Raw genomic sequence first — 22,065 nt, forward strand, 5'->3', positions numbered from 1 at the left:
ATTATCGGTGTCTTTGCTGTAGAGATTTTATTTTCCAAGCTTGCGTCTCTCTATGAAAGATTTTGGATACAAGGCTTCCACTATATATACCGTTCACAACGACCGAGTTATTGGCTATCATCCCGACGACCTCAGTCTGCCTTTGGGCTATGGGGTATGTGAGACCTAATACCACTAAACAAGAACCAGGCACTGGTTTATTGTCTTTAACATTGACCTCCAACATATGCTACCTTCTTCGAACGATTTGAGAACAGTTTTCACTATGCTAAATTTGCAGAATAGATCTCAGGATACGACGTGACGCACCAAGTCTGCTTTACACGGATTTAAGCGATGTACTTGCTTCTAGGATGAGTAAGATAGCACTAGAAATCCGATTCATCATTTATAATGGGTTTGACACTGTATGGGATCTTGCTAGAAAAGTTAAGAACTACATACAACGGAGCAACTACATACAACGGAGCAACTACATACAACGTAGCCAAGACATATGATAAACGCATCTTCGGTCCCGTCTTAGACTCCCGCTAGCACCTGTAGAACTAGTTGGTCAGGGTTAGAATTTAGCAGTTGAGATGGAGATTATTGGCTATGTACAGGATTGAACAGGATAATTTTGAAGATATATTATTATATTGGGGGGGTCGAGGCAGAAATATATAATATATAAACACTCAATCAATAGATCGGAACCACCCACACGAATTGTATTTTCTTCTACAATTTAGGACTGAACTAAAACTGGAAGATGCAGCCATGAATCATTCATTCGTTGATATTTACCTTGATCAATAGAACCAACCCATCCATCTGATTACGAGAGCCAATCCCAATCGAACCAAGCCCGTGGGGACGGAGATCGGGACCCATCTGCTGCGAATCGGACCATCGCAGGGACGCAAGCTGAATGGCCCATGGGCGCAACTAAAGTTGGTTCTTTCCACACGTGATCACGAGAGATTGAAGAGGATTGTATAGATTGTAAATTGGTAGATATAATTCTTCAGAAAAGGAGGAAAGAGACGAGGAAAAATATATGAAAAAAAAAGGACAAAAAGAGGGGCCCTGTTTCGGACGAAAGGATTCCCACTTCGACCTTGGGGCTGTCTTGGGCAGACACCAAAAGAGCTGAACACTGGGACCTCTCAATCTCTGGAAGAGATCATCGGGACCCAGAACAAAGCAGTCTGATTACATTGCGTCATGGCCATATTATTTGCATCGAGACGTACCGTACATGTATAGTTCCGTCCAGATGCGAATTTATTAATTGCGAAATCAATAGTCGAGAAGGGGGGTTTAGGCCATGATATTTATTTATTTATGTATTGATGATATTTATGATCGAGGGATGAATAGAGTCGAAGATCAAGTCCGAACTACAATGCCATCTTCCATGAAGGCAGGATCATGTGCAGAAAAAAACCCTTGCGCTTGATGCTGGGAGCATGGGGCTGAGAGGGGACATGGGGTGGAGGAGAGTTCCCCGAATAGGAGACTGAGCCGAGGAGGGGCACGATGGAAAAGAAAAGAAGCCAAAATAGATACACAGACAGTGCATGATACCAGATATTTCTGTATATAATAATAGATAATAATAATATTGATTTGGCTTGAGAGGGTATAGTGAGATAATTATGCCTGTAGGCACTGTCGCCTAAGAGTTAGGTCTACATACACGTAGGTATACTCAAGTATACTGAGGGACCGGGATGGCCGGAGTGAAAGATTACCGTCACAGTACCAGCGCCCCAGTCACTTGGCCAGGTGCAGCCCCACCGGACTCCACGGCCGCTGATACGTCGCCCTCGGGCAGCCCTCGACCGCCCAAAGCCGCCGGCCAGTCATTTGGGGGGAAGCGGTACAAAATGACCCATCGCCCGCCCTTTCACTTTCCTCCCTCTGCCTCTTCTCGTTGGTTGCCCGCCCTCTCCAGTGCATCTGCCCTCCAACCATCGCACACCCTTTTTTTCGTTTTATTTCATTCGCCCCTCGCATGGTCCAATTCGCGAGTCCAATCATTGTACCTCAGGTGTCGAGTAAGTTGATGTTTTTTTTTATCTTGTCCTAGTTGCATTGATTGTTGGTGAAGAGTGAGAAAAAAGAGAAAAAAGAAAAAAAAGAAAAGAAAAGAAAAAGGACAAAATACGGACCAAAAAAAAAGGGAAAACACACTCAACATTCCCCAATTTCCGCAGTGTAAACACCGCGGAACTGCCCGGACCCCCCCCATCGCTCTCTGGCATCTCTCTCCAGTCAAATCATCTCTGGACTGGAGATTGGAAAGCCCGGAGATTATCCCCCTCTTCACCCACTCCATTAAGGTAATTCAAGCTCCAATCCCACGTTCTGATGGGCCAAAACAACACGCGCCCATCTTTACTGTCGCATGGTGTTTGGTTTCAGTTGGCGCCTTGAGTCATTTGCCCTTTGGCCTTTTGCCAATCGCGTTTCCTTGTGTTTTGACCCATATTCCCCCCACGCGTCCGCATTTACATCATGTTCCCTCGTGGGTTATCCGGTCGCATCTAACAGATGACATCTAGTCGCGCAAATTGATTCGCTCGCCATCCAGTCTTGCCTCAAATCCTGGGCACTTCTTCTACTTCTGCAGATCGAGGTAAGTCGGCAGCTCCAACTCCCGCCTTGCCAACGCATACACCCTTATTGCCCCTCTGAGCCTGCACCGGCTTTACCCGCCCCGGATCTCCCAAGGTCCTGGATTTGATCGTGGGACTGCGCATGGTCATGGATGCTTGTCATTTGCCAGAAGATGCAATGCTGATGATTGACCACAGACCCGGTCCATTGACCCTGCAGACGCGCTCTGACATCAATTCGAGGCGCATCGCATCACTGTCCGCACCGCCCCAGGTCTGCTTTTCATCCAGACGTGGCAAAGGCTTGCCCTCAGAAACGGTGGATGAGGATAGTCTGCGTAGCCTCGGTTGCTTTGGCATCACGTCGACCCTCTTGACAACGCATCAAGTGCGGCAATCTAGTCGAGGGGTTTCTCCCCCCGCTGCATCACAGCCCAACCACGTTACACCCGACGGTGGGCGTAGACGGGGTTTTCACAAAAAAAGCCAAACCCTCCGTGGTGAAGGAGTTTCGAGATTATTCCTGACAAACCAAGAGGTGGACTGAGGAAAGAAAAAAAAAACCCCTTGGCCACGCCGGCAATTCAGGTACGCGTCTGGTCCCTGTGATTGTGTTCCCCATCGCCCCCCACCCACAAATCCAGTGACCGCTCGGTGCTGCGCTCTGCTGACGCGAAGACCCGAGGCTGCAGACCTTCGCAGACCCCTCGTCGAATCATCGGTCGCCCACGCCGACGGTTGTGGTCGCTTTCCCTCTTGCGCGCCCGGGCGATATCACCTTTACCCAAACAAAACCCATAGCCCACCTGGGTCCTTTTTGACCTGCGACGGCCCATCGATCTCTTGACGCTGATTGGTGATTTTGGTGTATAGCCCGCGTTAACCAGTCTCTTTGTCACCGTGCCGCGCCGCGTGTGACGGAACCCACGCTTTCAGTATGGAGTATCCTCCACAGTATCAACAGCCCCATGGCCAACACCCACACGCTCCCTCTCATATCCCCGGACCTTACCAGGCTGCGCCGCCGAATGCTGGTGGTGTTGGGTCGATGACATCGCCTACCAACGCTCAGACACCCATGCAACCAACACACTCCGCCCACCAGACCTCCCCCATCGTTCCGTCGCAATCTCATTACCAGCAACAGAATGCGCCCGGAGCGGTCCACCAGCAGATGAACTTCCCTCAGGGTTACGGCGTCCCCGCGGCCATGCCTCAGACGTATGGGATCTCTCCGACGCAGGCAGCTGCCATGGCGACCGCGGCTGCGTCGGGGCAGTTCTACCCCCTCCACCAGGAATCCATGGCTGGACAGATGGCCCCTGGGTCTCGAGGCTCGCCGCGCATGGCGGGGGTCCAGATGAAGCCTGATCGCAATCCTCGGTCGCCACAAATGCCTGGCCAGATGCCGCCAATGACATCGCAGGTGCCGATGGCGCCACATTCGCAGATGCCTCCGCGTCGCATGAGCCATGTGGGGAGTCCCAATATCCAAAGCGCGCAACCGGTCCTGAGCCATGTTGGCCGGCCTTCCGTCGCTCCACCGATGTCGGCGGCACCCCAAGCTCCCGTGCAGCAGGGCCATCCCTCGCCGGAGCTGGTACCCGGCAACAACCAGGAGGAGTCCCCTCTGTATGTGAACGCCAAACAATTCCATCGCATCCTCAAACGCCGCGTCGCCCGCCAAAAACTGGAGGAGCAGCTGCGCTTGACGTCCAAGGGTCGCAAGCCCTACCTGCACGAGTCACGTCACAATCATGCCATGCGTCGACCTCGTGGCCCCGGTGGCCGATTCTTGACGGCGGATGAAGTGGCGGCCCTGGAGAAGAAACAATCCGAGGGTGAGCTTGATGTGGGGGATATGGATAAGATCGAGAATGGCACATCGCACAAACGCAAGTCAAGCGACGTCATTGACGACCACGCCATCTCGGTCAAGAAGACCAAGACGAGCGGCAGCGCTGAAAGTGAGCAAGATTCTGCCGAGCCATCGGATGAGGAAGGCTGAACGAGTCGTATTACGGCTACTGCCCGGCTTGAATCTGCCTCGGTTCGGTGATTCGTTTTTATTTTCTGTTATCCTCCCTTTGTTTCGTTACGGCTTTATGGATGGACGTCTTGGACTTTTTTATTTTCTAGCAAGCGAGTGTCTGGATTTTTCTTTTCTTTTCCTCTTATTTACCCTCCCCCCTTATGCCTGGATTGTTTTTGTCATTTCCTCCCCCTCTCCCTTGATGTCTGTTTATAGCTGCTATGCTGGGGACGATATTCTTTTTCTTGTTTGTGCTGGCCCCTACCTTATTAGTATTCCCCAATGATGGCAATCCGCGTGACCCCGACTTGGAGGATTGCATGCACCGTGCGTTCATCTCGATGCGAGGGGATCGCAGTGCAGAACGCTGCCTCATTCTTGTGTATATCGATCGACCGTACAGCAACTTCCCTTCGGCGCTGTCTGTTTCCATTATCATTTCGACTGCTCATTCGGTGTCTATTCTGCGTTGTGCGTTTCTGGGTTCCGGCTGGGATTTAGAGGACGGGTTCTCCATCACTGGAAAAACGGGATATGGGAAGACTGGTTATTCTTATGGATATCAATTGAATTTGCCGCCTACAATGTCAATGGCATGAAGATATGAGAGCATATGCACCGTTGTGCATGTCTGGTTTCTAGACAATATTAGGTTAATATAGAAATTGGTGCTTGTAGATGTGCTTATCCTAAGGCTGTTAGTATCTAGATGGGGCACCTGAAGAAGATTTATGCCAGGCCACCAAATAATTCATAGCCGTGATTTATGGCGAAGCCATACTGGCGAATCAGTTTTACTTCATTGGTATGTATCTAGCAACAAATAGCAAGCCGGTTGCCAACAAGGCACAATATGTACAAAATGATTCAATCCATAAACGCCTTACCCATGCAGTCAAAGATACCCCAACCCCCCTCATACAGCTTGCCAGTCCATGGCATCGACCATGAATCCCCAGTCGGACTCCGATTCCATCTCGTCCCCGGCAGCCTCGCCCGGCCGTTTACACCAGTCCACATGACCCCGAGCACGCCCATAAGCCTCCTCCAAGCCCGCAAATATCCCCGTCAAAATGGATTCCAAGTCATAGCTCGCCAGTGGCATGACCTCCTGCTTGGCCGCGAACGAATTCTGCTCCTTCTCTTCGCGGGTCATATCCGCCGTCTTCCAGCGGTTACGCAGTTCCTTGGCCTTTTGCAATTGCTCGTGGACATGGCCACTCCCCAAGATCGGGGCCAACGGAGTCGTCTCCTCCTTCAGCGCTTCCAGTACATTGGCGTGGTACCGATGAATCCCCACGGACGGGCTCCCCCGTTCTCGGCGGGGACCCGCGACGCGCGCGATGATCCCCGCGGCGCTGACGTGACCGTCACATTAAACACGGCCAGCAGGTGCACGATCGCTCGCTCAAGGAGCGCATAGTACTCATGGAAATCGATCTTGAACATGATCTCCGCGTGCGCGACTTCCGCGTCCGTCACCCCGTTGCCAACCGTCAGCGTGGCCAGTCGGTAGCCCTCGGCCAGAAAAGGCAGTTTCCAGCGCAGCCGCGCGACGATTTTCATGAACCGCGCCAGTTCCTCTGCTGGGGGTAGCAGGGCCCCTGGGGAGGGCGCAGCCACCGATGCGCGCGCGCCGTTGCCGTTGCCATTGTCGGGGTTGTGGGAGTGGGAGAGAGGCGAGTGATACGGAGAGCGTTGGCGCGGCGCTCGGGGTCTTTGCGTCTCGCTCGCGCCGGGGGCCCAGCGCGAGCCGAGCAGATCGGACATGGTTTGGTTTTTCTTTAATCGAGAGGAGTGGAATGCGGGCACGGCGAGTCGGTGCCGCTCCTTTGCGCGTGGGCCAATCAAGTGCACCCCCCAATAACGGGGAGGCTGATCGGGCTTCCGATGTGAGGAGCAACGATGTCTCGTGGAGAAGAATGTATTTCAGCCCGCTGTGGAGGCTCTGTGGGCGATTGGGTTGAGATCGTCTCCGCGCAAGATCTCTTATTTACAACTCGTCCATGCGCACGTGGCTGCGAGCTAGACCGCCATGTATAGGTGGCGAGCGCTTCTGCTGTTTCGGATTGATTCGTCTATCGCCTCAGCAGTCTCAGGTGAGCCTCCTGACGTATAGAGTGGTGTTTACTTGTCTCGCAATGGTGTGTTTGAGTATATCGTCAGATCTGAGGGGTGGTTGTCTCATAGAATATGAGGGATATCGTCAAATGTATGGGATCAGGGGTTCTTGAATTCTAACACTTGAAAGTATTATTCAAGATTATGAATCGACATAGATATTTTAATTCCATAAGAGACGTAGATTGTAACAGCAAAATCCAGTGATACATCAGTGGTAGCTTGTTGAACCTTTTTACACCTCAGGTGTCTACTATACCTGAGGCATCTATCCTTTGTTCATTCCCCATTCGGCTAGCGCTCTCCAGCTCTCTCCAACTCCCGCCTCACTCGCTCTTCTCCTTCATCCACTCTGCTCGCCCATCACATCTGCTCTGCTTCAAGGCTTCTTGTAGGTGGCCTACCTCCCTTATATCTACTTCCTTTCTTCTTTCAAGCTAGTGATGCTTTGCCCACTCGCTCTCGGTGCTTCCCCTTCATTTTCTGCCAATCCTTTTGTCCCTTGACTGTTTCCCTATCGTTTCTTCTTCTCCCCCCAGGGCCGTGGTCGCACTGTCGTCAGGTCCCACGGTTTTTTGTCATTCTCTTGAACCTTTAGACGCGTCTGGTGTCCGCGCGCCGACCCTCTTATCTTTATCTTCTCTCTTTCCTCTTACAATGCGCTGTGATCATGTGGCAGTCTTATGGCCCCCCAAGCTCGGGGGGTCTCCACACGTCCGACAGCTGCTTGATATTGTCTTTCGATCCCCTTCTTCCTTTTTTGTCTCTGTTATTCATCCTGAACTTCCAAGCCGTCGTCCACCGCTCTTCCGCTCTGTTAGATGACTTTGTCTGATGTTGACGATGCCGAATCTTAGCTTGTCGCGTTGTTTCCGACACCCGTTCGACTTTCGCTGGCTGCTTCGCTTCTCCCGTGATTAACCGGGCCAAGTCCGTGGGCCCCGTTTCGACACCCGGACAACAGCGACAGCTGTAAATTACACCCGTGAGATCTTCTGCATACAATGGATTCGTACGAGGGTTATGGCTCTCCAGGGAGAGCATCGGGAGACTCTTACAGACGCCGGTCGCCTGGTAAGTCGCTACAGGGCATCGACGAATTGCGACTTGGGATGATTAACGCCATCGTAGTCTCTCAGGATCGGCGCCGTGGACGCGGACGCTCGCGTTCGCCCATGATAGACCGGTATGAACCATCGGATCGTCGCCCTCGTGAGGATTTCTACAACGCGCCGCGCGAGCATGCCGCTCGAGACCGCGAGGATCGCCGACGTGCTCGGTCCCCGAACGTCGCAAACATCGACCGCTATGTCCCTGGACAGGACTCCGGAAAGCGTCCGCTCCCGACCAACCCCCTTCCAAACCCGATTGCCTTGGATTTCCAGGTGGGGTTCAATTGGTTCGCCGAGTGGTGGCGCGCGGAACAAGCCATCAAGGACGAGAAAGAACGGGCCAAGAACGGCGGACGCCGACCATCTGATCGGGTTCGGGGAGAGCGCGAGGCTCGCGAGGAGCGTGACAAGGAGCGCGCACAGATCCAGGCTGCTTATGATGCATACAAGGCCGATCTACAGATTAAGTTGTCACGAGGCTTTGTGCAGCAGCATCGGGGCGAAGAGTGGTTCAAGGAGCGCTATGTTCCCGAAGTGAGGGATCCCCTCCGCAATCGTCTTATGGCCTTCCGGCAGGGCGCCTACGATCAGTGGGTGCGTGATGTCGAGGCGGGCTTGTTTGATGAATTCACTCTTGAAGGCATCTACAAGAGTGATAGCGACGGCGCTGGTGGCGTGGTTGAGAAGGAGGAAGGCGAGACCACAGCTGTTGGGGAGACCCTCGGCGTTCTTGATTTGCTTCCTGTTCGTGGGGGAGAACTCCGTGACGAAGCTCTGTCCCAACCCGCCCTGCTCATCAAGACTCTGGCACCGAACGTCAGCCGAGACAAGATCGAAGACTTCTGCAAGGAGCATCTCGGCGAAAGCGATGGCGGATTCAAGTGGCTCAGTCTGAGCGATCCTAACCCTTCCAAGAAGTACCACCGCATGGGCTGGATCATGTTGCATCCCGCTCGCGACACAACCGTGGTAGACAGGGGTGACGGGCGCGAAGAAGAAGGCGAAGAGATGGACCACGAAACTGGCCTCAACGGGAACACTGTGTCCACGGCTGAGAGAGCCCTCGAGGCGGTCAACGACAAGACAATTCACGACTCTGTCCATGGTGATTTTGTCTGTCATGTTGGGGTGCATGTCCCGGCTTCGCAGCCGCGGAAGAAGGCATTGTGGGATTTGTTTTCTGCACCGGAACGCATCGAACGTGACCTCGAACTGGCCCGTCGACTGGTCTCCCAGCTCGATCTTGAAATGGGAGCTGGTGTGGATGGATCGGCAAAGATCGAGGAGCGAGTCGAGGATCTGCGCGGCAAAGGCTGGTTACAGCCCCCTGTGACGGGGCCCGTGAGTGTCAAAAAGCAGAAGAACGGATACGACGAAGAGGACCCCGATGAAGGGGAGATGGAGGAAGGTGAGGAGAAAGAGCATTCTGAAGAGGAAGATGTGGATGACGAAGAACTGTTAGCGAAGAAGAAAAAGCTGGACTTGATGGTGGAGTACCTGCGACGGGTTTACAACTTCTGCTTCTTCTGTGTGTTTGAGAGCGACTCGGTTCATGAACTTGGCCGCAAATGTCCCGGCGGGCACCTTCGTCGTCCTCGCAACGCCCTCAGCAACCAGGCCAAAGACGTTGCCCGGGCCAGTGCTCTCGGACAGCCGTTCCCGGTCAAGAAGAAGGAACCCAGCGAGGATGGAGAGGAACGTGCCTCGCCTACGCAGGAGAAGCGGCCGCAACGGCTTAGTTCCAAGTCGGAGCAGCAGCTGCAACGTGCATTCAACTGGGTCAAGACCTTTGAAGACAAGCTGCTACAGATCTTGGAACCCGAGAATGTCGACCTGCGCAAGCTTGGTGGCAAGCCAGTGGACCAGGCGCTCGAGGATGATTTGTCCAAGTATGTGAAGCAGGAAGATGATTCCCGGTACCGTTGTAAGGTGCCGGAATGTACGAAACTTTTCAAAGCAGAGAATTTCTGGTTCAAGCACGTGGAGAAGCGCCACACGGAATGGCTTGACAATATCAAGGGCGACGTATGTGTCCTTTCCTCACCCCAAGTGTCTATCAAGTTACTAACTGTTTTTATAGCTGTCTCTTGTGAACGCCTACGTCCTGGACCCAGCGCGCATCTCCCCGTCACGGTCTGATGCGAACAGCAACGGACACTTCCCGCTTGGTTCCGGTCAAGCCCAGAGCGGAACTCCGCGCGGTTTCAGTCTTGCCAACATGCCTTATCTCGGCAACCCCGGTGGGATGCCCGCTGGCTTTCCACCGGCGGGGATGCCTCCTTTCATGGCAGCAGGCTCTCATGTGGGTGCCTGGGGCGGAAACATGGCGGTTCTTGGTGATGGGTCTGGCCTGCATCAGCCCGGCGCGATGCGACGCGGCCCAAACCGGCAAAACAACCGCCCTGGCCCGTATGACCGCCGCCGCTTCAACAATAATGGTCGCCTGAGTCCTGTCCGCGGCATGCCTCCCATGTATGGGGCGGGCGCTCGGCCTCCGTCCGCCGGGGTCGCGGTGCCTCCTGGCCACCCGGCAGCCAACATGGCCGTGCCTGCTCTTTTCCCGGATGCGATGGGCTCTGGCGGTGGGCCGCAAGCCATGCCACCCCGCGAAGCCGTCCAGGGCCGTAGCCTGAAGAGCTACGAAGACCTGGACGCCGTCGATGGCTCCGGCAGCGGCGAGCTGAATTATTAGTTTGCCATTTCGCTTCAACCTGCACGATTCTTGTTTTCTTTCTACCGGCGTTTCGGAAGGATGAACGGGAACACATACATGGCTCCGCCCCTTTTCTTTTTCGCTTTTATCTGTTTGTTTTCTTGATGCTCGGTGTCAAATGTGTGCCCAAGGATCTCTGGCTGTGAAACCACATCTCTTTTCCTTTGTGTTTCTTTGTCCGAGTTGCATCTTCCACCGGATGGGCTTTTCGATCTTTACCTAGCATGTACAATATGTGAAGCGACCATTGAAGATGATGTGTTTGAAGTGCTTCCAATCGTGAGTAGACAAATAGGAGAATGTAAATTGTATAGTATAGGCACGCGCCAACTATTTTGTATTTCTAGATAGTCCAGCTTGTATGACCAATGGACTTGCCCAAAAAGTCCATCGATATACAGAGTGAACTTCGACATTTACCATTACCATTACCATTACTATTATCATCATTCTTCTTCTTCACGGCATTTTAATAACCACGTCCTCGCGCGCATCCCTCCACTGCACCCCCATCCCCCGAATCCGGCGCTCACTCGCCAAAAACAAGAGGAGGTAGATATGCATGGCGACCTCGCCCCATGCGTAGACCTTGAGTAGAGCCGGAGTTATAGAGGGAGGGCATATATGGGGGCCAGAGTTGGGGTTGGAGTCTTGGCTTGGGTCGAAGTCAGGGCCTGGGGGAATCGCATCCGCGCGTTCCAGAATACACCACACGCCCCAGCCGGCGCGTCCATCTCGCGCAATGAAATCTGAGAGGAAGGTCCAGAAACGATGGAAAACCGGGGCGGGCCAGTTGTAGCAATTTGTCTTTGTTTGATTATCGGGGGTATGTGAGTGCTTCTTCTTCTGCTGCTGCTCTTTTGGTTCATGTTGATGTTGATATTGATCTTGTTGCTCCTGGGACGCATCCAACACGTTGATTCGCACAGCCCAGTACCCTCGTTCCAGCGGATCTAAATCCCGGGATTGGCGCGTGGGTTTATAGGTGCGTGCAGGCTTAAGTCGGTCGGTGAGCATGGCGAGGGTCGGGGTGATGTGGGAGACAAAGGAGGCGTTGGAGACAGGAGGCAGTGGTGCCCTGATCTCTAGTGGAAGAAGAAGGGGAAGTAGGAGGTGGTGATCCTTTGATTCTGAGATGGGTTGGGGAGGAGATTGAAGAGTGGAAGAAGGCTGCGGACATTGTGTATGTATCTGTGCTGTCTCTGTGGGAACACATTGCGGGACTGGCGTTGGGTGAACAATGGCTTGCGTTGCTAGAGAGCCTGGGTCTATTCTGCGCCTTTTGGAGACTGGGGCGCCTTTCTCGGGCGTGGTTGAGATCTCTGCTATTTTCTGTGCTGCATCTTGTGAAGGCGATGCTGGATCACTGGGATCATGCTCGGGCTGGGAGTCTGGGATCACGGTGATGGGGCTTTCCAGGGACTCGGGCTGGTCTCTTGCCGTGGATACCCCGGAAGTCATATTCGTTAGATCATCCTTGTCTTGTTCAGGCCCATCGTGATCCGAGGAAAGGGTGGAAAGTGCATCCTGGAGCGCCTCTCCAGCACGGGCAGGGTTGAGTTCCTCGTGATTACTCCCTCTAGACTCAGAAGAAGACACTGGAATAACCTCAGGCGAGATATTGTGTGAATTTGGCAACTCTTGAGAGCTTGCATGGTCTAGAGGATCACTGTCCTGGGATGAAGTGTTGCTGACCAGAACCCGCGAGACACTCTGGAACTCCAGGATGGCGGCCACCTGGGCACGATATCGGGCGTCATCGCGAGGTCCACTGGGCGCAGAAACGTGGACGAGAATCTCGGATTCCATCAGTCCATGATGGGAGGTTGAGTGTGGTCACTATGCGGCGACTGGAAGAGTCCCGAAGTTCCGGGAGCCCCACCGTCCCTTCATTGTTGATCTCCATTTACTCCCTCCACGCTCGGCGCCAGTCTTCATTTACTAGCAGAATGGCTGTTGATGGGATAGGACTCTGAATTATAGTGACGGGACACTATATTCTCTCTTCTCTCTGTTACGCACGATCCCAACCCCGAGAGAAAGACCAACGGCTGCAAAATGAGCAACAAACGCCGAGTTTTTGTCACCATGCATCATCGAAGCGCACTATCTCTCGGCGACAACCGACAACGGCTGGTCTACGCTGCATACCATTGGGGGATCTTCATTTCGCCCAAAGCCTCACGGGGACAAGATTGCTACGCGTACGATGTGAGCGATGCCGCAATGCCAGACCCTGTCCAGCTCATCGACCGCAATCCCAACCGTGACTGGCACTTTCGCAGACAAGAAAAAGATCACTCTCGACTTTAGTACGAGTCTGCTCGCACGGGCGATGATCGGAAAGATTCCAAATAGGGTGTCTATCAAGGAGATCTGCACCCTTCTCGAATCACTGCCACTGCCGGACAAGGGTGCGCCGAACCAGAACTGTGTTAGTTGGACGTGATCTGCCATTCAATTGCTTCAAGAGAACGGGCTGGCGGAGTCATTCGACCTCGACCCGTTCATGGATGATTCGCTCGCCTTTGCTGATCGCCGGCTGAGGGACCTGGAGTCTACGCTCGACACGATCAATTACCGGCTCAGATGACTGCATATCTGTTCTCCCCGGGATTTGAGAAACCGCGACCCCCCCCTTTCCGATCTTGACAAATCGTGGAATCGACGGAGAATAAGATCGATATGTACGAAATGGACGATCACAAAATCCCGCCCTGAGTTTATGGAGTATTTGTCACTGCGATCGTGCCGACACTATTGGCCCCACCAGTCCTCATCATTGGCCGATCCGACTCGTCACTTCCCCCAACCCGTGCCCGTGCGTACTGGGTACTTGTGTGGTACTTGCTGTGAATACTGGGCAACCATAGTGTCCCCCAGTACCATCCTGGTTCCCGGAACCCAACCAAGCTCTCCCTGACCCACCAGTTCAATGGTATTTCTCTCTCTCTCTCTCTCTCTTTTTTTTCTTCCTCTTTCTCTTTTCTTCTTTTTTTTTCTTCGATTAACTTCAGTGCCAATCAAATTGGAGCGCCGTACGACTTGGGGTGGGACGGGAGAGACGGGTTGGGGATAGACGATGGTACTATGAGGAGAGAGACGTTATACTAGATGGTCTGAGGACAATTCATAATGCCCTTTCATAGTGTGGAGAAACAAAGAAAGGAAAATGACCAAGATCTAGAACTCGTGCAGAGCGAGCCTTAATGATTTGAGTATTTTTAGAGATCGACTGATATCTTTGTATCGAGAAAACCTGGCCGAAGTTCAACTTTACGAAGCTTCGCCAAGATCGCCCTCTGCTTGGTCCATTACATCCTCCACTTCTTCCCGTCCGTTTCATCTTCACCTTTTCGCCTTCTCCATTTTCTTCCCTTCTTTTTGGGGTTCGTGAATTGTTCGACTGTTTCGCCTCCACGCCATTTCAAACTTTCCTCTCCCTTGCCTTCTTCCTCGCTTCGCTTCCTCGCTTCCCCCTCTCGACGATCGCAAAGTACCGCCGGGATGGCTCTCAGTGGCGGGGCCTGTCCTATGGACCATGAAATGCAGCAGGAGCTAGGTGAGTCCAACGACGACTGATACCAGAGGGTTTATTCTGTGACGGCGATGGGTTGCGTTGGTTGGGAGGCTTGCGATGTTCATTGGTTGTGTCCGGGGGCGCCATGGCACCCGACCGGGGGGAGATGGTTCGTCCCTTTCTATCTCAACGACGGGTGCAATTGGTGTCGTCTGCACTGCGAGTGAACATCCTTGCCGGCAAGCAGATTGAACAGGAGAATGCTCTTCGGATCTTGCCGTTGCAGACGTGTCGCGTTCCGGCCTCCACCGGATATCCCATCCAGCGCACCCATCTTGAGGACGGACAATATACCCCGGGAATACATTTTCAGAAGTTCCGATTCTAACTTTTCCACACCGATGCTCGCTTCTCGATGCCTCCATGGCGCGAGAGCAGTGCATGGTGTGACCCATTCCAGATCAGCCATCCACCCCAACAAGTAAAGGATCATTTGGTCAGGATCTCTTCAAGATCTTTGGTGGAGGAACGAAGAAAGTCACCCGAGGTAGGTGTCTGGGATTGCCACTACGATGTGATGCCATAAACTCACAGACGCCCTAGATGGTCAACCGCCGAAACGCCGTGGACCCAAGCCCGACAGCAAGCCGGCTCTAACGCGGCGGCAGGAATTGAACCGTCAGGCTCAGAGGTAGAGAGATCTGAGAGCCATTTATGTGATTAGATTCTAACTCCCGCAGGACCCATCGCGAACGAAAGGAGCAGTACATGCGGGCGCTGGAGACCGAAGTGTCGCGGTTACGAGAGTCCTACACCAACGAGATTGCCGAAGCCAACGCAACGGTCCACCAGCAAAAAGATGTGATACACTCGATTCAGGAAGAGAACGCTATTCTCAAGGAGATCCTCAACGCCCACGGAATCCAATACGAGGCCGAGGTGGAGCGGCGCCGATCAGAGCGCCCCCCAGCGGTCGGCTACCAATCGAGCCCTGTCGCCAACAGCAGTAGCGGATCGCAGACCGCAGGTTTCACGCACTCGGCCAGCAACCAGAACACAACTCCGCCTACGACTATCACCTCGGGCATGAGCCCCCGGGTGAATGGTGGTGTGGACCACTCCGATATCTCGCCTCCGCTGGCATATGCGCCGCAGCAACAGGTGTATCAGACGAGTTCGACGGAACCGTCTGGCGGGCTGGATCGGTCGGCGTCTATGACGGTAGACCGGCCCGTGCCCACCATGCAAGGCGTGTTCGAAACCGACCCGCAATTGCAGATCGACTTCATCTTAACGTATGTTTTATGGTCCGTTCATAGTGTTCAAGAATACGCTGGCTAATCAACTTTGTTTTCGTGATGAACAGATTGGAAGGGCCCTGCCGTGAACACACAGATTATCTATGCCGGCGGTCCGTCAAGGAAGCTGACGACGAGGACATGCCGTTCTCCGGCCATGCCCTGATGGCCACCTGCCCACCGCCCAGCTACATCGCCAACACCGAAGAGAAGTATCCGCACAAGACCTACGATCTCCCACACCCCAACCTCAGCACCCTCCTCAACCTCAGTCGTCAGCTGGTCCTCGATGGCCAGATCACCCCGATCATGGCGCTGCAATGCCTCAAGAACCACGAACTTTACAGCAGCTTGAGCCGCGACGATGTCAAGATCATAATCGAAACCCTCAACACCAAAGTTCGCTGCTATGGCTTCGGCGCGGTTGTCGAGGACTTTGAGCTCATGGACTGTCTGAGCAGCGTGCTGGGCACCAAGGTCGATGCCGGCATGTCGCGCACTGGCGACGACATGATGTACGCATGAGCGTGTCTGCGTGGTTTTGAGGGCGCTTCTTTCGGCCCTCTATTGGAATGATAACGATCTGATGTCTGGAAAGTCTTGTGTTCTACGGAGTAACTCGGGCCGCGTGTTGACCTTGTGTCTTTATCCTTTTTCTTTCCTTTTCCCTTCTTTCCTTTCCCTTCTTTCCTTTCTAATTCTTCTCTTTCTCTTCTCCTCTTTCTCCTTTCTCCTTTCGGTTTATTGTCACCCAGGCGGAGGATGTATATAGGGGAAAATCGGCCCGGGGCATTTGAGGCTTTTCTGTTGGTTGCCGATGCAAGGGTCGCCAAAGCCGATGTATTTCTTTTGTGGGTTTGTATATCTTGATCGAACTGAGTTCTCTTTCTTTCTCTCCTATCTAAGATCCGGTGCCTGGTAGGATTAAAGAGGAATTACCTCGAATTGATTTTGTGTTGGCAAGTCTTTATTCCAGACCATGAGTAATCTTCCAATGCTGATATAGATGGGGTACTACTAGATCCAAGGACAATCTCCCTGTAAGGAGATGGCAGATACTGCCTCAATACAAATTAGAGATAAGCAGAAACAGCGGGCAGTGAGCAATAGTTTCTCAGAAAGCAAGTTGAAATGCAGCTAACATTGTTGGCAAAGAGCACAAACAAAGGATCTTGTACCTAGGAAGATGACTATCCAGAATTCCACTCGCGCTGAATACCTCGATGGAAGAAATAATGATATAGATTGTTTCGATGAGTCTCGCCGCACTCCTCAGACGTAACCGAGAAAGCAAATATGGCTGAAATATAGACCACTTCCCGTCTGATCAAGCCTTGATGACTCCACCCAGAGACGCCCTGCTTCAAGAGTAATCCATCATCACCACGACCACCACCAAAGGCCTTGTTGACAACCCAGGCAACAAAATCCTGTAGAGTAGATCTAGGCATATACCCATGGTATACCGAGTTAGGAACTAGGGGACACAAAAAAGAAAACAGGACGGTATTTGATGTGCGCGAAGAGTCGAAGAGAGATGGTCTAGACGTTGTCAGTGTAGACAGGTCTTCCCAGGTCAACCTCTTTTCGAGAGCCCTCTATATCTCCAAATTGAGGTAGGTATCTGCCTAATACAATTCCCAGTTCTCACAATAGCTATCTAGGCTGTGATAAATGCGGTATGCTAGGCCTGAGTTTCTCTGCACTCTATCAGCCCATCTATGATCAGAGACAAAGTTTACCTATAAGATGAATACACTCTATATACTTATATTCCAGCATCAATGCAAGGTGACCAAATGAGATCTGCAACTGGGCTTCGCCTGCCAAAAAGTCTGCTGTTTCCGCGCGATGTAGGGACATGATGGCTTTGATGGCTCAATTACACTTGACTCTTATGAAGATAACTGTAGATCTTCAGGAAGGCTGTGTTTACAACGTCACATATGGACTGGTTCGATGACAACCGTAGTTCTGGCCTCCATGCCTGTGTTGCGACAATACCTACTTCAGCATGACTTGCCGCCTTCGCATCTTCGTGGCACTGACTCTGGCTACCATCAACATCTGTCATCTTTCATAATGGAGCAAATTGCAAAAAAAAAAAAAAAAAAAAAAAAAATTGCAACAAGTTCCCCTGGTCTGGCCCTCGCAAAGCTACTTGCATTTAACCACAATGACGATGGTGGGCCTTCTGATGTGTTATCAAGCTCTGACACTGTGCTAGCAATGCTCAAGGCGTGGTTGAATAACTAAATGTTGTTAAGTGATCCGCTATGTAATCGCTGAGCTATTCAAGATCCCAGATACTCGGGCTGGATTGGAAAGAGGCACAGCAGAGTGTATACCCACAAGGCACTTGGTCTTGACTTCACTTTCGGTTGTCCGTGCCTGCAAATACTTGTTCAACAGATGGTTCCTCGTGTTTCTACTTTCCAAGTCGCCCGACGGCAAATTATTCTTGAAATACTTTACCCCTTTTACCTCAATATGATAAATAGGCACATCTACCATGGATAATACTCTTATGGACTTGCTGTATACTCTCTCGCCCTCGGATACCATTTCCCGATACCTGGTCACGACCTCGGCAGCCAGCGAGACGATGCGACATCATGGCATATCCAGCGTGAATGCTTTCAACCCAGAATTCGATTTGGACCAAAACCTCTGTTTACGACAATGGGAAATTTGCCCGAGCGACTCGGTCTGAATAGCATCTCAGTGCAGATCAACCCCGGATATTATCTCACGACTCTCCCCCGCTCCACCTCTTCCCCGCGTGCAGATTTCTGATTTCCAATCTGGAGCCGTAAAAGAATTCACTTCATGAAGATTGAAACACTGGGAAAATTGCAAAGATGCCTCCTGCGAAGTCCTCAGCAAAGAGAAAGAATGCCTCGATGGCTTGTGTCTCTTGCCGCGAGAGCAAAGTGAAGGTATAAACAGGAACCCGAGCGGATTTCTTCTCCAAATGACCAGGGCTGATGGCCACAGTGCGACGGCGCACAACCGACGTGCTCGAGCTGTATCAACAAAAACCGGAAATGTCGCTATCAGTCTGTCGACAGGCGCAAGTAAGTGCTGAGCTCCCAACCTGAACTGGGAGTAATTGCCACTCCATGGATTTGCTGCTCTAACTTTAATATGCGCTTTTATCTATGCAGGCTCCCTTTGCGCGTTGCAATTGAATTGCTGTCAAGTAGAGTGGATCAGCTTTGTCATTTTATCTGCGAGAATGGGCTCGAGCCCCCGCCGATGCCACAAGAGAAGGATTCGACGTTGACAAAAGTTCTCAAAGATCTTGAGCTGGCGGAGATAAACGCCCCATCGATTAATGCGGGAAGATGCGAGGGAGAGAATTTCGCAGATGCGAACAAGAGTCGAGGTTCATGCCAACCCATTTCGCCCCCGATTGCTGTAAGCACTCCAAAAAGAACCGCAAAGAACGGTCCCAAACCATCTCCGACACATTTGCCCAAGGCGAGGTCAGGCGATGCATCACAGCGACAGACAATATCTCCTTTATCCACACCAGTCAACAATGATGCCTCCGCTTTACCATTTACGAAAGACAACCAGCACGGCACAGGGGATCGTTCGAACTATATCTTCAACATATTGGATCTGGACTTAGGCCTCGGGACGTGCATTGCACCCACATCGCCGGACATGCAATTTCTGCTGGATTCTGATTCTCCACATGGCACGATTCCCACGACATTGGAAGAAATGCCCACATCAATGGACTCGGTGGCCAACGATGATGAAGTTACCCTCGTTGAGGAATCGGGGGCCTCGGCGGAAATCGAAGACCTCGTCGACGAACTTTCTGATCGGGTTGGAACTTTGCGGATTGGACCCGGAGGAAAGACTCACTTCTATGGCCCGACATCGACGTTCAATTTGGCAGATGTGCCTCTTTCCGATGATCTCCAGCCACACTTCACACCTGATAAATATGCCTTACAAGACTCTAACTCCTGTGAAGCTGATATCGAAGTCCCTATGGGTCTTGAAGAGCACCTGATCAATCTCTATTTCAGCTGGCAGGACCCATCGTTCCACGTGGTGGACAGAGAGATGTATGAAGAGGCAAAGGCAAAGCGACATAAGATGGAAGACACTCCGTTTTTTTCAGGGGCACTTCGAAACGCAATGTGAGCACTACAGCACAGGGAAAAGCAAACAGAACATCTAACCTAGCTGTGGCAGGTGTGCTCTCGGCAGTGCTTTCGAGACTCGCTTCCACCCCACTTTCGTGACATATCCAAAGACACTGGTAGATTTCTTCGGTGATCGCGCGAAGTCCCTTCTTGAGAGTGAACTCGATTACCCTTGTGTGGCGACTGTGCAGGCAATGGTCATCCTGAGCAGCCATGAGATTGGAAATGGCAAAGATGCTCGAGGATGGTTGTACAGCGGTAGGTTTTATTCTGAGTGTCCTATGCTACAGAAAACAGCTAACATATCTTAGGAATGGCCATACGGCTTGCCTTTGATCTCGCTTTACATCTGGACATGTCAGAGTATGTTTCCAAGGGGTTCATCTCTGCTGCGGATGCGGACCTCCGGCGAACGATTTTCTGGGCTGCCTATGTTGTTGACCAGTCAGTATCCATATTCTCATATGAACAGGCTTTTCCTTTGAGAGATCCAGTCTGACGAGAATCTAGTCAATTGGGGTTTTATCTTGGGAGACCTTTCCGCACCAACATGGAGGATGTGACGGTTGGTAAGCCCAGCGACCAAGTGAATGAACAAGAACCACGCAGATGGGTCCCTTATATTTTACCCGCTGTCAATTCATCCGAGTTACCGGATTGTACAGAAACCGTGAGCCAGCACCTGGTGTCTCTCTGTGACCTCATGGCCCCGTGTGGGTATTTCCTGTAAGTCCTAGTTTACTACCCGTGAAGGTACGCAGCTCAATATTGCTCTCAGGTACGGCACACCAAATATCTCCAAGGCAGTTCTGCAAGAATTGAATGAAAAAGTCGTTCTCGAGCTCCGCAGATGGAAGGCCAAGCTCCCACCCATGTTACAAATCAATCTCCACGACATGACCTCGCCATATCTTCCACATGTGTTGCTGCTCCAGTAAGTCAATGCATTCAATGTATCTAAAAGCCGAGGACCAAACTAACTATCTTCCAATTAAAGCATGCAATATTATCAAAATATGATCTACGCGCACAGGCCCTGGATGTCAAAAAGCCACATCCAACCACAACCCCCCAAAGGCCCAGGTTATCTGCATGCGCGCGAAATGTGCATCCAGTCCGCCATCGCCATCTCCAAGATCCTCGTACTGTACGAGACCCAATATACGCTGCGATATATTAATGCCAAGGCTGTGTCAATCACATCCTCCGCCGTGCTGCTGCTCCTTTTCGCCGCCGTGTCCCAGTATCCATCTCACTCCCCGGGTGAGATCGCCGCCCATTTAAGCACCTGCTTCCGCGCACTCGATGAATTCGCTCTTTCCTGGCACAGTGCGCGACGGGGAAAGGACCTCCTCGTGAGTTTACAGCGACGGTGGGAAGTCCGAACATATCCCAGCAAGCTATCCCGGAGACGCACCGAACCTACTTATATCCCGCGGAAGCGCTCACGGGCGTCAAATGAACTCCCTCTTCCAGCGTCGCTGGGACAGGATGTTTTTGCGCCTGCGAGACTCAATGCGCAGACGGATTTCCAGATTGATTCGGATTTGGACTGGATGCTTATGGCTGATGGACAGTTTTTTGCCGGTAGTTATGAAGGAGAGCTTTCTGACTTGATTCCAGACTCTACAGTTCTTGATTCAGATCCTGGGGGTGTATAGATGGCGTCGAAGCACTTTTAAAAACTGTAAATTTGTGCTCAACTCAGAGAAAATTCTAGCACGGCAAATTTACAAATAGAGATTGTTTGTAGAAGTTACTTCGAGCTTAACTAGTTCGCGTGGTATGCCATGATATCTACCAGCTTTCTCCACGCTTTAAAGGACGTGAGGTGAGCGATGGCACTATTTCTTTATGAAAAAACTTGGAGCTAATTCCATGCAATTTTGAAGTGGTTGAACTGGAGTCATAAGCCGAATGAGTAGCATAACCAATATGTTAGGGCTGCCATGTACATCCAAAACCTTTGAGCCGAAGATAAACTAATCAACGATTTCATCTTTTAGCTTTAGTTCCTACTTATTGTGTCCTTTTAAGATGATATTATTGTAAAGACTTTCTGGTTAGTCTAAGAAGTGCCCGCCCTTAGGCATAAAGGAAGATCACCTCGGTTATCGAAAGGATCATAAGGGCTCGAAATCGCTTTTAACTTTCAGGCTTTGATACTGCATTAATCATCATGAACTAGCTGCAGCTTGGCACCATAGAGTAACCACTCGTATCCAGGATCAACCCTGCAGAAACCCTGTAGAGCTAAGCCCGACAATTACCCGTATGCTTCTCCGCACTTTTCCCCGCGATGGCAAGAATGATGGAGGATGGTCGTCGCTGCCTTTGTGAGATGTTTGCACAGGAAGAGAAGCAACTGGCAAACAGGCGTAGCTGCCTGCATACACAGTCGCACTCTCCTTGCTTCCTCACTTACCCCGACCTTGTTCTCACATAAATCCCAGCTCTTTCCATTCCACCCATCTCTTCCCTGCTGTGCTTCCAACTC

At 51.8% G+C, this 22,065-nt stretch overlaps 8 protein-coding genes across 8 annotated transcripts; 5 read left to right on the plus strand and 3 right to left on the minus strand.

Moving 5' to 3' along the window:
• Positions 1 to 2,765: 2,765 nt before the first annotated feature.
• NUU61_006022 (uncharacterized protein) lies at positions 2,766 to 2,966 on the minus strand (the record flags this gene model as incomplete). Its single annotated transcript, XM_056656550.1, has 1 exon — positions 2,766 to 2,966. The coding sequence occupies one exon, from the start codon at positions 2,964 to 2,966 to the stop codon at positions 2,766 to 2,768; it is 201 nt and encodes a 66-aa protein (XP_056509350.1).
• A 577-nt stretch (positions 2,967 to 3,543) lies between these two features.
• Positions 3,544 to 4,614, plus strand: hapB (CCAAT-binding transcription factor subunit HAPB; the record flags this gene model as incomplete). The annotated part of the gene is made up of 1 exon (XM_056656551.1): positions 3,544 to 4,614. One exon carries the CDS (start codon positions 3,544 to 3,546, stop codon positions 4,612 to 4,614), a length of 1,071 nt encoding a protein of 356 aa, XP_056509351.1.
• Positions 4,615 to 5,554: 940 nt separating this feature from the next.
• Positions 5,555 to 6,408, minus strand: NUU61_006024 (uncharacterized protein; the record flags this gene model as incomplete). Its single annotated transcript, XM_056656552.1, has 2 exons — positions 5,555 to 5,901; positions 5,943 to 6,408. 2 exons carry the CDS (start codon positions 6,406 to 6,408, stop codon positions 5,555 to 5,557), a joined length of 813 nt encoding a protein of 270 aa, XP_056509352.1.
• A 1,355-nt stretch (positions 6,409 to 7,763) lies between these two features.
• NUU61_006025 (putative arsenite resistance protein Ars2) lies at positions 7,764 to 10,563 on the plus strand (the record flags this gene model as incomplete). The annotated part of the gene is made up of 3 exons (XM_056656553.1): positions 7,764 to 7,833; positions 7,891 to 9,896; positions 9,952 to 10,563. 3 exons carry the CDS (start codon positions 7,764 to 7,766, stop codon positions 10,561 to 10,563), a joined length of 2,688 nt encoding a protein of 895 aa, XP_056509353.1.
• Positions 10,564 to 11,043: 480 nt separating this feature from the next.
• NUU61_006026 (uncharacterized protein) lies at positions 11,044 to 12,393 on the minus strand (the record flags this gene model as incomplete). Its single annotated transcript, XM_056656554.1, has 1 exon — positions 11,044 to 12,393. The coding sequence occupies one exon, from the start codon at positions 12,391 to 12,393 to the stop codon at positions 11,044 to 11,046; it is 1,350 nt and encodes a 449-aa protein (XP_056509354.1).
• Positions 12,394 to 12,802: 409 nt separating this feature from the next.
• NUU61_006027 (uncharacterized protein) lies at positions 12,803 to 13,177 on the plus strand (the record flags this gene model as incomplete). The annotated part of the gene is made up of 2 exons (XM_056656555.1): positions 12,803 to 13,018; positions 13,058 to 13,177. 2 exons carry the CDS (start codon positions 12,803 to 12,805, stop codon positions 13,175 to 13,177), a joined length of 336 nt encoding a protein of 111 aa, XP_056509355.1.
• A 914-nt stretch (positions 13,178 to 14,091) lies between these two features.
• Positions 14,092 to 15,927, plus strand: flbB (the record flags this gene model as incomplete). Its single annotated transcript, XM_056656556.1, has 5 exons — positions 14,092 to 14,146; positions 14,565 to 14,651; positions 14,699 to 14,795; positions 14,845 to 15,399; positions 15,471 to 15,927. 5 exons carry the CDS (start codon positions 14,092 to 14,094, stop codon positions 15,925 to 15,927), a joined length of 1,251 nt encoding a protein of 416 aa, XP_056509356.1.
• A 2,336-nt stretch (positions 15,928 to 18,263) lies between these two features.
• NUU61_006029 (uncharacterized protein) lies at positions 18,264 to 21,229 on the plus strand (the record flags this gene model as incomplete). The annotated part of the gene is made up of 8 exons (XM_056656557.1): positions 18,264 to 18,341; positions 18,400 to 18,479; positions 18,570 to 19,562; positions 19,618 to 19,826; positions 19,880 to 20,012; positions 20,079 to 20,294; positions 20,347 to 20,502; positions 20,566 to 21,229. The coding sequence occupies 8 exons, from the start codon at positions 18,264 to 18,266 to the stop codon at positions 21,227 to 21,229; spliced, it is 2,529 nt and encodes an 842-aa protein (XP_056509357.1).
• Positions 21,230 to 22,065: the final 836 nt, after the last annotated feature.

Source organism: Penicillium alfredii, assembly GCF_028826965.1.
Source record: "Penicillium alfredii strain IBT 34128 chromosome Unknown utg000009l_segment0_segment0, whole genome shotgun sequence".
In the NCBI taxonomy this organism is placed as follows: domain Eukaryota; kingdom Fungi; phylum Ascomycota; class Eurotiomycetes; order Eurotiales; family Aspergillaceae; genus Penicillium; species Penicillium alfredii.